The 12,186-nt window shown below is 43.2% G+C and overlaps 1 protein-coding gene across 7 annotated transcripts in view; it reads right to left on the reverse strand.

The window, feature by feature from the left end:
• Window positions 1–12,186, reverse strand: part of LOC124177706 (optomotor-blind protein-like) — an 84,666-nt gene that overhangs the window by 10,841 nt on the left and 61,639 nt on the right. For all 7 annotated transcript variants that reach the window (XM_046560382.1, XM_046560383.1, XM_046560380.1 and 4 more), the window contains one exon: window positions 1,398–1,544. In XM_046560382.1, coding sequence (XP_046416338.1) covers window positions 1,398–1,544 — 147 coding nt within the window. The remainder of the gene's footprint in view (window positions 1–1,397; window positions 1,545–12,186) is intronic.

Genomic DNA, 12,186 nt, shown 5'->3' on the forward strand with positions numbered 1-12,186 from the left:
AGTCCACATTTACTTTGCTTATTCGGTGCTGTTTCAATAGACTGACCGTGAATCATTCGAGAGAACGAACTCGGATCCATTCTGTTCAACGGCACGGTTCACGTTGCTTTCCGTACGATACGAATCACAGCAGTTTCAGACAAGTTTGCCTTGTCGGGGAAAAGAAAATGGAAGTTCCCAATCTTCCACTTTCTTATACTTCGTTTGAAGTAGCCACAGATAGTTATAGCGACTTGTTTGAGTATGAGAAAATGAACCGTATTGGATCACAGATTGATTTTCATTTACCGGTAGTAAAATTTCTCTCTAACACTAACAGACCAGAGACTGATAACCGTAACACTTTTTAAAACAAAGAAACTTTTCATTTGTAATAAATTCATTCGACCCATTTATTCACTGCTTTAACAGTGAAACAAGCGCAGGTTCTAGTCGAAAATAAAATACGCAATGCTGGATGTATCTCTCGCAGATAAAATGGTTTCTTGGAAGAGCAGATATTACAGTACGTTATACGGATATTGGCGCGTGAAGAGTCAAAGCTTTCTTTGGTAACGCGACGACGAGGTTTACCGAGAAAAAGTTGATGCTTCGAAGAGTTTCGGATATACTTGACATACTTTCAACGTGACTGATTCCGTCTTGCCGATGTTCGAGAGAATTTTCTCGTATAACGTGGATATATAACGTACGAATAAGAGCAGGTAGTGAAGAGATTGAGAATTAGCGATTAGATGCAAAGTTTCGTTTTGTAAAGAAGCGGGGAATAGGATGAAAAAACCAGCGATACCTCGAATTAAGTGTTTTCAAAAAGAACAAACAAGACCGCTTCCTGTCCAATAATTGCATGCACTCTATGGTATGGGTTTACACGTTTTACGATATCCGCCCCTCTTCCGATGATGGGCATCGGCCAATTGTACGTCCAGCAGATAAGCTTAATGGATTGCAGTGCCCGGCGTAGGCATAATGGTTAAGAGAGAGGCGGAGAGTAGTTTTTTTTTTTTCTTCTTCTTCCATCCTCGACGTACGTACGTCTATGGCGCGTAAACGCGTGTATGTGGAGGTACACGCCTGTGTATACATGTACATAGTAAACGATTCCTAAAACGGGGGCTTAAAAGGTTTATAGGTTTCTACCAAAGTACAAAGGCAGAAAATCAAACACAGATGACGCGAGGGAATGTCATCCGACACGTGGGAAAGGACCGAGCTGGGTATGGACACATGAGATCGACGCTACGCGACCGGAAACGGAATTGTAAACGGTCAAGTTGTGTCACGGTTTGTCACGCGGTTTGACCGATGCCGCAATTTCCGATCCGGCAGCAATTGCGATATTGTCGGGCGAAAAAGCACGCGCCGAGACGTAAAAATTTGATTCTGTGCAAACCAACCTTTTCGTTTTGGTATGCAGTTACGGCGATGAACTCGGTTTCCTTGAACACGTAACTTCTGAAGGTCGAGTAGGGCAGTTTCAGGATGTCGTTAGCTCTGACGAGGTGAAACCTCGGCTGATACTTGTGCATCGAGTTCAGTATCGTCTGTAACAAAAAATTACACCATACATTGGGACAGACTATTTTATCCAAGTTATTTGTATCCGAGAGGTTTAACCACCCCTGTAAAATCTCGTGTACAACAGACTGCAGCGATGCTTATTGAATACGCATGAAATCGGGGTCAGTCTCGTCGTAATCGCTCTCGCAACAAGACAATACATTTTCAATAGAAATGAACTTGCAAGAACGTAGAATTGTTAAAATCTGGTGTACACAAGAAAATTGATGAGAAGTTATACCCTCGAACGGTACTCAAACTTTTACGAAGTTGAATCCAGAATTGTTTTCGAACATTGACTATAGTTTTTTAGTCCATAAAACTCCGTGCGCGAAGACAGTAAAAGTGCAGAGCGTCTGCATTATTGCGTGCGAAATGAAGGAGAAGAAGAAATAGGAAATATCTTTAGACCGTTGTTACACGCACTGGCTACCACCGAACCTTTGAGAAGAGGGGGCGGAAGAAAAGAAGCAACATTATTCGTGCAACTATTACAGGAGCAAATAACAGAGCACAGGCAATACATGCGGTGCATGCGGTATGCATTGGAGGAGCAGGAGATCCGTCGAATCGACGAGCACCCCTAGCCGCATGGTGCAACCACACGGCGTGAACAAACCCACCGCCTAGGCTACGATCGGCCGCGATTATATCGCCTGTTATTTATTCACGGGGTAGCTCGTGTGCTTCGTCCCGACGCTCCAGCTTTGTAATATAAAAGTGCACGATGTACGTAGGAGCCCGGTGAGTCAATCCGATACCTATTCGTGGACCTGCGATCGGTGTGGTATCGATTTTTAGAAATTACTTGCTGGATATTTTGAGGGAATTTTGAAATTTTTTAATTTTTCCCATGCACGCTCACCGTTTTTATACCCAGCATATGATACTGCCACTCTGTTCGAATAGTAGAGTATCTTCGAAATCACTTTCAACTCGTCACGCGCGAGTTCGTGGAAATTTCAGTTGAAATATCGAGTGAAATCTTTACGAACTTTGTATGAACATGTGGTTGAGGAATGAAGTAATTATAACAGAAGAGTTTGATAAACTCTTTCTACGATATTATAAATTGTGCTACAAGTGAAAACGTCTCTGCGCCTATGTTTGACACTTTTTTGCTTTCTTCAATTTTCAGCGCACGAAATATGTGTCAATTTTTCAAGTAGCAAAAAAGTCGAGTTATAAATCGATCACGTTTAGCCGTCGTATCACCTATCGAACAATAAAATTTCAGCGAATCTTTTTCAACATAACTGATTAATTAGAGTTCGCAAACGCGTGACTTACCAGCACCAGGATAGCAAAGTCATTATTCAACTTGAGTATATGTGTAAGAATGTAGCCAGTAGGCGTTCACTGTTAAAATTTTGAATACAATGGAGTGATTGGTTACAAGATCAATCCTTAATGATCGATTAAACCCATCAATTGTACAAATTTACCTATAACTTTTCAATTGTAAACAACAGGTATGTTTTAAAATGCAAGAAAAAAGCTTTAAGAAAATAGAGCTAATTAAAATGAGATCCGTAATTGAAAGGAGATTTGCCAGGCCAAATTTGGTATAACCGTATAGAAATTGAAAAGCGAGCTCGGGTATCGAGTGGATCGCGCGGTGCAGATTATAAAAAGCGCGAGAACCGAAAACATCAATGCTACAAGCGTCATTACGATCGCAATTAGTTTGCGCCAGGGCTTAATTGTCGTTGTACCGGATTAGGTCGGGACAGCGGGTAAACAGGGGCGAACAAGGGCGCGATGTGTTATTCAAATCGACGCCCAGCGATTCCTGCAAGCTCTGGCTGCCGCGCAAGCTGAACCCTGCGGAAATGTACGTACCAAACTCGAACGAGCACGGCCACGCGAGATTTATCGCGAACACGGGTTGGACGGCCTTTGTAACGAGACCAGCTCGCGTGCGGACGCACGCACGTAGGAAAGAGAAGAGGAGAAGAGAGGAGAGAAGGACGACGGGACGGAGGCACGCAGGATGCAGGAATTGACGCTGCCCGCAAATCGAAGACATAAAATCTCTAAACGATTACTGCGGAGGTGGTTTGGATGGAATAAGGCGATTTCCGCTTCGGAACGGCGGCGCCCGATTCTTCGCGAGAAGAAACGCTTAGCCGCGAATGCCGGACGATCTTCGCCTCCGGGATTCCCCCGTCCCTATGCAGATGCCGTTCTTCTGCCGCGCCGCTTTGTGCGATTCCAGCTCCCGCTCCATCGGCTAACAAGATTGTCCCCGACATTCTCGAGGAGATGCGGGAATCGAAACCGGCATTGCGATAAATAAATTGCCGCAGTGCTTCGAACGGTTTTTTCATTCTTCCTTTGTTTTTTATGGTTTTTTAGAATTTTTTTTTATTTTTTTTTTTTTATTATTTCGAATGCTTTTGAATCGAACTTTTCGAGGTACGCAAAGATCGTTCGTTGGCTAATGTGCGTAAATTGTGTTACATAGTTGCGGTGGGGATTATCTTCTGCAATACCGAAACAGCGAGAGGGATCTGGGATATTCTGGTACGGCGAAAGAGAATTCAAAACAAATAAACTTTCAATTTGAAATACGTGCTCTGCGCAGTTCAGTTATATAACACTTATGCCGACAAAAATGGTGAATTGAAAAACTGGCTTCGTACTGCCAAAGTAGCACTACGGCGATCAGAGTGCTAGGTTTGTGGCAAGCGATCGATCTTCGGGTATTGCATAATTAAAGAGACGCATTCTACGTTTTAATTGATTTTCAACCATTCAATTGTAATTAAAAATAACCGATGTATTCTGTTTTTCAATATTCGTTTTATTTCTCGTTTAACTAAAAACTCAATAATGATGCAAGATAAATACTCAATTGGCATTTCGGTAAATTAATGATTGATCACTCAGAGTACGTCACAGCTAATTATTGAATTCGATTTAATCGCTTGCGGTGTGAGTTTCATTTCAGATTTAGTTTCTTATTATTTTTTTCCAACGTTCGAGATTCTACTGGTTTAACGTCATCTCCATATGTAACTTAATTAATGTCAAGAATATCCGTCCCAAACGATTCGAAGTATAACGTAGGTACCTGTGCGCACGGACGTCAATCATTAACTTTACTTAACATAAAACTGTGATCAAAAAAATTCATCTCTTCCCAAAGTTTCATTGGCAATAGCATTGAACGCGAAATAGTCTTGCAGTAATAGTCTTGTTCCTATAGTGCAGTACAGTTCTCGCGAAAAAATGCGCATCTCTCTCTCTCTCTCTCTCTCTCTCTCTCTCTAACTCTCCTCTAAAAATACTCGACTATCCTAAAGACGCAATCAATCCGTCACGCGGTATACGATCAGCGACAAGGGTCGATATTAGCTAGGCGAGTAACGTGGAATCGTGAAGTCGAGGCCATTACGATTTACGATATTCAGCAAGAGCGTGGGGGGGGGCAAGCTGTCGGCAAAACGCAAGGAGAAATAATTAGCGGTGTATATGGCTACAGACATATATATTAAAGCCGGAAAGATTGCATTATCAGGTCGTTTGTCATTAGCCTATCAAAGTCGGCGAGCAGCTCCGAGTCTCCGCGATTTCTCGGTCGAATGAATAACTCCGCAGGGTCCGGGGATCGAAAACGGTATGTGCGAACACGGCCAGCAATTAGTATTTCTCAGGAACCAATATCTCCAGAAGCCTGCCAGCAGCACCGATTCCCCCGCTGCTAATGCATCGACGAATGGCCGCGCCAAAACCGCCGCAGCGTATTTTAAAGCGAGAAACTGGAGGAGAACCGAGTTTCCCGCGGATTCTCGCCCGCGCACCGAACTGCGGCCTCAATTGAGAACCGGAGATAAGCTCTCGTCCCTCCGGAGGGGGACGGGACGAGTCGCGTACAGAAGCCGCGGCGGCTAATGACTCTGTCCTCCGTAATCTTTAGGCGCTATCTGTCGCCTCGGCTACCTGAGGCCCACCCTGAGACGCTGCGGGGCCCAACCGAGACGTGGGAGGGCCCACCTACCACGATTCAGAGGGAGCACCGCCTCCGGAGTGCGGGAATATCGGCTCGTTTGAGACTGTGGAAAGTTGATAAAAATTTCAACGGGTTGACGGTGACTTCGGAGAGCCGAGATGAGAGAAGGATTAATTCGGGGCTTTGATAATAGCCGCGTAACAGTCGTCGTCCTCCTCCTCGAAGGAATTGGAATTTCCTGATTTATTGGATACGGCAGTGCGAGGGAAACGGCCGCTGCGATATTTTCACAAATTGCACACCGACAAGCATCTTGACACCGTACTGTAAATTAGCCGCCTTTGAGTCAGGCGAGACGGCTGTTTAAAGCATAGCTACGTAAGCAAGTCTTGAGAAATGAGGGCGTGGTATCATATTCTCTCGAAAGTTTTCTTTCGTCGTGTTTATAATGCTTTTACAAGATTTTAAAATTCTGAGACTGATCGACACTCGAATCTACCGCGTATTATATATATTATAGGTACCGTTTCGGCACTGACCGCACCTTCCATTTTCCGTACGACGAATGCGAAGTGGTTGTTTGCTAATTTTGGGGTCAAGATTGATCCGAGCTAACCGCAGAACTGTTCTCTGAAGTTTTGGAGATATTTTGTACATTGGCCAATTCTGAGCGTTATAGAATTTACCCTCTATCGCTAAAAAAAAAAAAAAACAACTAAATAACTAATCCATCCATCTAATAACTAATTACCTTGGAATGAGAAGTGTTTGGGTTCAATGTCTCACCTGACTGACGAATTTTACAATAATAAATAAAAATTAGGTTATGTATCTACGTAGATATAATCATCGTTTTCTCAACCAACGTCTAAGCCCAGTAGACAGATTTCTAACACCAGGTTTTAACGAAATCAGTTTTCCCACCCAAGCCACCCAAGCCCCGATTGAAAACAGTGTGTAACGGAATCGCAACCGAAGCGGGATGCAGAAGCGAATTGATTCAGAGGTGTGGGCGAGGCAAAGCTCCAAAGAATCGTCTAGACGCGCGGATAGTGCTGTGTAAAATTGCACAAATTGCACAAATTGCACACTTCAGTGGCGCCACCCTGGCAGTAAGCGGTAGAGCATAGAGATAGGGAAACTGCATCGCCCCGGCAATAAAGGTGGAGAGAAAGTGGACGAGACAAAGAGAGGCGGCTAGACCGGAGCGTAGAATCGTTCGGTGGCCTAGAGGCTCTTTTACGACCGCCGCATGTACGTACAGTCCATCTATCGACCCGGGAGTAAAAAAGGGGTGGTTTTTCGTTGAGGGATACGAGAGTCCTGTCTCCACCCCTACCTTCTCCTCTCAGCGCGGTCCTAAATCGCGTAACTGCCTGCACCCTTCTTTCTTCCGCGAGAAAACATGGCTGTTGACGACATTTCTTCCCGCAGGGTCAGGATCGCTTAAAAACGGCAAATTCATTTCGGGATTATCACTGTGAAGATTGGCGGTTTAAAAAAATTGACGGAAATTTGCCAGTGTAAGAGAAGCGAAGGAAGAGAAGGATCACTACACTCGGAGGAAAATTTTGCTTTTTTAGAAAAATCAATTTTTAGACGCAACTTGTAGAAAATTTTCAAAACTGCAAAAAATACATTGACTAAATAAAATATACTTGTAAATACAAAATCTCGATTTTAATTTATTGAATACGGTCTTGTAGAATCATTTAAATCGCTTCGTACGGTTCACTAAATCTATTCGGTGGATAAAGATGAGTAAAATCTGCAAGATCATGAGAACTAGTAATTAATTACTGCTATCAAATAATGTGTTACATCCTGGATATAAAATTTTTTCTTGAAGTGGCGAAATACTCTCTGCAGCGCGTTAAAAATCCTTTTCCGAAAGAGAAGTAAGATGAGCACTCGTTAGCAAGGTCTCCAGGCATCTGTCAAGTATAATCAGCAGAACTAAATTACTCGTAGTCTAGTACCATTGAATCAGCCAGTGAATCCACAATGGCAGATTTCTTTGTCACCGTTCGATGATGCGGCACGTGGCATAATTTGTTCAGTTATAAAAATTAAACAATCATTTCGAAATGGCAACAAAGTCTGTGGAATCGTGGTGCCAAGCCTTTCCTTAGACATTACTAAAACACTTTATTTTCTGCGCACTATCAAATCAACTAAACTTTTTGTTTGTGTAGAAATAATATTTGTTCTGATGTATATTAATTCTGAAATTTCGTAGCCGTGACCAAATTTTGGTCATTACGACGAAGTTTTTTTTCTGATTGTGTTAGGAATCTATTTTTGTACTAAATTTGAAACTTCAATATGAGTTAGTGTTAGACCGACAGCAAATTATAGTCGATAGAAGTCTACACCGCATTTTTTCACAGCATACTCTCTTCCTCTCTCTCTCTCTCTCTCTCTCTCTCTCTCTCTCTCTGAATCTTTTTCATTCTCTTCCTTTTAAGTGACGCGTACTGCTTGGGTACTTAAGCGAGAATAACCCAGTGACTGGGGGTAGTAAATTAACCTTGAGGTGCTTCGGCCTTGACTCTATTGTAAGACGGGCGTACTTTCGTTAGCTTCCTCGGGTGACCCCAGACGACGGGGGTATCGGAATAAGTAACAGCGCCCAACTCCACCGTAAGAAGCGGGGGAGCCTCTGAATAAGGGACGTAGAAGCGACTCCGCAGGGGCGGATATCAGGAGAATGTTAAACGGAAATCACCTTGCTTATACTGCAGAGTACAAAGCGTGTCTCTCCCACGAGACTCGCCTCGCTTTGAGGTGTTTCGAGTCGACATCAAGGGGGATGCTCGGCTCTTGTAGGGGTCGTGAAATACGGGAAATATCATATAGGCCGATGCAAGGCGTGGGAAAGAAGTGTGAAATTGATGCAAACTTCAATATTGCCTCGCGAAGCACCGAATCTAAGGCGAAAATATGGATATAGGTATAAAAAATCGAAGAGTGTGAGGACAGGGAAGGAAGGGACTTTGTTTCCAGATTTCGCCCTCGCAAAACAAGGAATCAAACTCTACATCCTCCATCTCCTTCGCCTTCTCCTCGTCTCGAACCCCAGAGTTTGCTAATCGAGAGGATCGACCAGCCGACATGAGAGGAATTTTTTTTAGAACAAGAGACTTATATTCCCTTCAAATCCCCCCCCCCCCCCCCCCTTCTCTTCTTGACGCAGAATTGCAGCCTGGCGATGATAGAAGCCGCGCACAGACAATGGCACACTGATTGTCCACAATTGTCCAATTCGTTTTTCCTCTCTCTCTCTCTCTCTCTCTCTCTGCCTTTTTTATCAAGTCTTTCCCCCGGGACATTAGTATTGGCAAGAGCACGCTCTGCGGCGGTGACGGTCGCAACACCCTGACGTTTCTTTCCGCGCGAGGTGAAGCGACCCTGTAATTTCGTCGACGTGGGTCAACCTAAAAAAGGCGAAAGGGCTGCGCTCCTGCGAGACGAACGAGCCTGACCCGCCTGCCCGTCGCGCTTGTGGAAAGAAACCGGCAACCCCACCCGGATATCTTATTGTCCTCCTCCCCAGGGATGAATGGACCGAATAACCGACCCGTAATCGCGAACGATTGATCGCTGCGTTTTATCTCGATATGGGCAAAGTTTTGGAAAACCAGTAACGCGTTTCGGGAGAGCGTAAACTCCGATCCATAAATATGTTTCACAAAACAAAAAAAAAAAAAAAAAAAAACGACCCTTTTATACATGACATATTAGTACGAAGCTCATCGACTTCTGAATACGAATTAACCGTATTTAATGATGCAAAGAGTTTTCAGTTCATTCGGTTTAACAACCTTTGAATAAATTTGTGAATTTCCATTGAACAGAATTATTAATTTCCGATCATTGGGTGTTGAATTATAACACATTCACGAATTGTGGAAAAACGATGAATGACATCGTGCCTACTTCGAGGCGTGAGGTCAAATATAGTTCAAATCACCCCAGAGCACATACGTATGTGTGCGTAAAAGTGTCTGCGGGTAAAGCCGTATCGAACCCATAAAAAGTGTTGATTTTTCACGACGAAACAACCTTAGCGATTGAACTCAAGTCTCAAACGACAAGTTGACGAGCGGGAAAAAAAAGCGATAAGCCCAAGATTCTAATCACGCTTGTCAGTCATCACATTCTTAAACAGTCCACTCATGAGAAGCCCAGCCGATAAAAAGAGTCTCATCAGTAGAAGCCGGAGGTACAGGGTGGGAAATTTCTATGGTGGGATTTGAATTTGAAAATTAACCTCACATTAACCCCGACGCAGAGTTTACAGCTCGAAACCTTTAGTCTTTAGCCGTTGTCGCCTCTGCTTTTTTCCCTTCTCAATTCTGTTTCGAACTTTTTATTCCGGTCACACTCGTCTCCATTTTTCATGGTATATCTATCTGGTAGACTATCGTCTTAACCCGAGGCAAAGTGTGGATAACCTTTGCTTCAGAGCCTCGCATATCATGTCAAGTGGTTCTTTTTCGTTCATGATTATTCCGCCGCTTACACCATGCGATACGTCTGAAACTCGATGCTATCTGTGTGCATCACACAAAAGTAATAATTATGGCCCTCATCATCCCTAAATTTCACAGATAACGCGAGATACAAATATGAAAGCAGCCGCTCTGGACTTGGACGTTAATAATTTTCCGAACTGACCGGAACTACTAATTCGTTGGGAAAAAGCTTCATGCTGTTGAATTCACATGCACCGAGGTACATCAAGTGCAAAATTTGTGTATCATGTCACACTGGAAATACATATACTGATGTATATTTGAATTCGTTCGAACATCGCTCGGTCGGTTTTACCAATTCCACTGTAAAAAGACGGTGTAACATTCCCGGTTTCCATTCATTCAAGACGCGTTGCGTAGGCTGTGTGCTATTCGGTTTTTTGGGGTACTAAATCGGTGAGTAATCCCGGATCAAATGTCTTCGCGGTTACGGCTATTATATTTTCCGTCAAGAGTTGGAATGATCGAACGTGATCCGATGCTCGACGCGCCTCGGGAATACAAATACGGACCGTCAACTTACATCGGTATAATAATTAGCATGTACGGGAGGGTTTGTCCAGTTTCAGATTATCTAGTGTCGACTCGGACGCGATGACAGCGTCGTGATCGTATCTTAAGAGGGTGCCCTGGTAGATTTCGACGTCGACGTGTATAGCTCCGAATATCGAAGTCCACGTACGTGAAACGGGAAAAAGAGCTTCGTAGCTAGACAAAAAAAAAACAAACAAACTCCAATCCGTTTTCACTTGACGCAGAAATAAAGAAATGGCACGGATTCTACGAAATCGCAATAGTAAATTCGTAGAAGCTAGAGATTCCTTTGCTTTTGCGTAAATTGAAACTGGATTGAAGTCTTGTTCAGAATTGTGTACACAACGGAGCTTTCAAGCCCATTTTCGCGTTTGAGATGAGCGAACTTCGATATCGATAGACATATACGTCAACGCCGAAATCTGCCAGGGCATCACCTCATCGTTTATAACAATACACCTAAGGGTTATCAAATCGCAGCACGCGCAACGATGATCGGGCGAGCAAGTCAGCTCAATGAGAGAGGCAAAAGGTGCAGAGGTGCCGGCATGCGGTACGAACTCGAGTCGGTGGGAAAGAGGGGCGTGAAAAAAATGTTCAAAAGCCCCGAAAGAATCGAAGGGTTTTAAACTCTCTTCTCTGCTCTCCTCTCCAGGAGGCTGCCGATAGCCACCGCCGCGACCTTATGCTTCTCAAATAACCGGCGCGGCGACACGTTCGGAATAGGGAAGGAGGCGTACAAATACCATCGGTTGTCTCCTACAGAGGCAGTAAGTAAGTTGGTTAAACACAGCGACTAAAACATTCAAACGACAAACAGCCCCGGGGCGGAGAGACGCGGGGACGGGAAACAGCTCGGTGTGTCTGTCCATTAGTGAGTTTGCGTGGCGGCGCCTCTGATCTCCTGCAGATAAAGCAAACAAGAGACAGTCGATTTTTCTTCCTCCTCGGGAAGCTTCGGCTCCAGAAGCCGAAACCGCCGCCCTCTGATATCCCCTCGAGCGATTTCTCCTTTTCCTTCCCTCTCGCTAATATTATTCTTACTTGATTTTCCAACTAGGGGATTTTATTTTAGACCACGCTTAACAAATTTTAATGTTTTTTTCTTGTTTTTTTTTTTTTTTTGTTTCGTTTATTCAATTCAAGTCACCGACGAACAACCAATTTTTTCGTACACGAATTACACCCGTCAACACGAATTTTGAGTCTGGGTTCTAGATGTGAAATTTTGATTTCTTCCACGTAACTGATAAAAGAAAAACTAGTTTTATTAAATAAAGTTTTCTTTTGTAGAATCCAAAACGATATTTCAAATTTTAAGAAAAATTACCTATTTTTCAAATATTCATCATTATTAACAAATAAACAAACTACAGTTTCGCATTTAAATCATTTATATTCACAAATAATATTTTTTGGATTTTTTATTAGCTAAATAATTAAAATCATAGATTTTCTTCAATTTTGTAATGGCACTTTCCTGACTGTAAAGTCAAACTTTTTCGAAAAGTAGTCATTAATTTTTTTTTCTATTTGAGCGATGCTATCTACACGATATGAAAATACGAGATTTTTTTGCACAGAATATAACTACGCCAC

Source organism: Neodiprion fabricii, chromosome 3, assembly GCF_021155785.1.
Source record: "Neodiprion fabricii isolate iyNeoFabr1 chromosome 3, iyNeoFabr1.1, whole genome shotgun sequence".
Taxonomy (NCBI): Eukaryota; Metazoa; Arthropoda; class Insecta; order Hymenoptera; family Diprionidae; genus Neodiprion; species Neodiprion fabricii.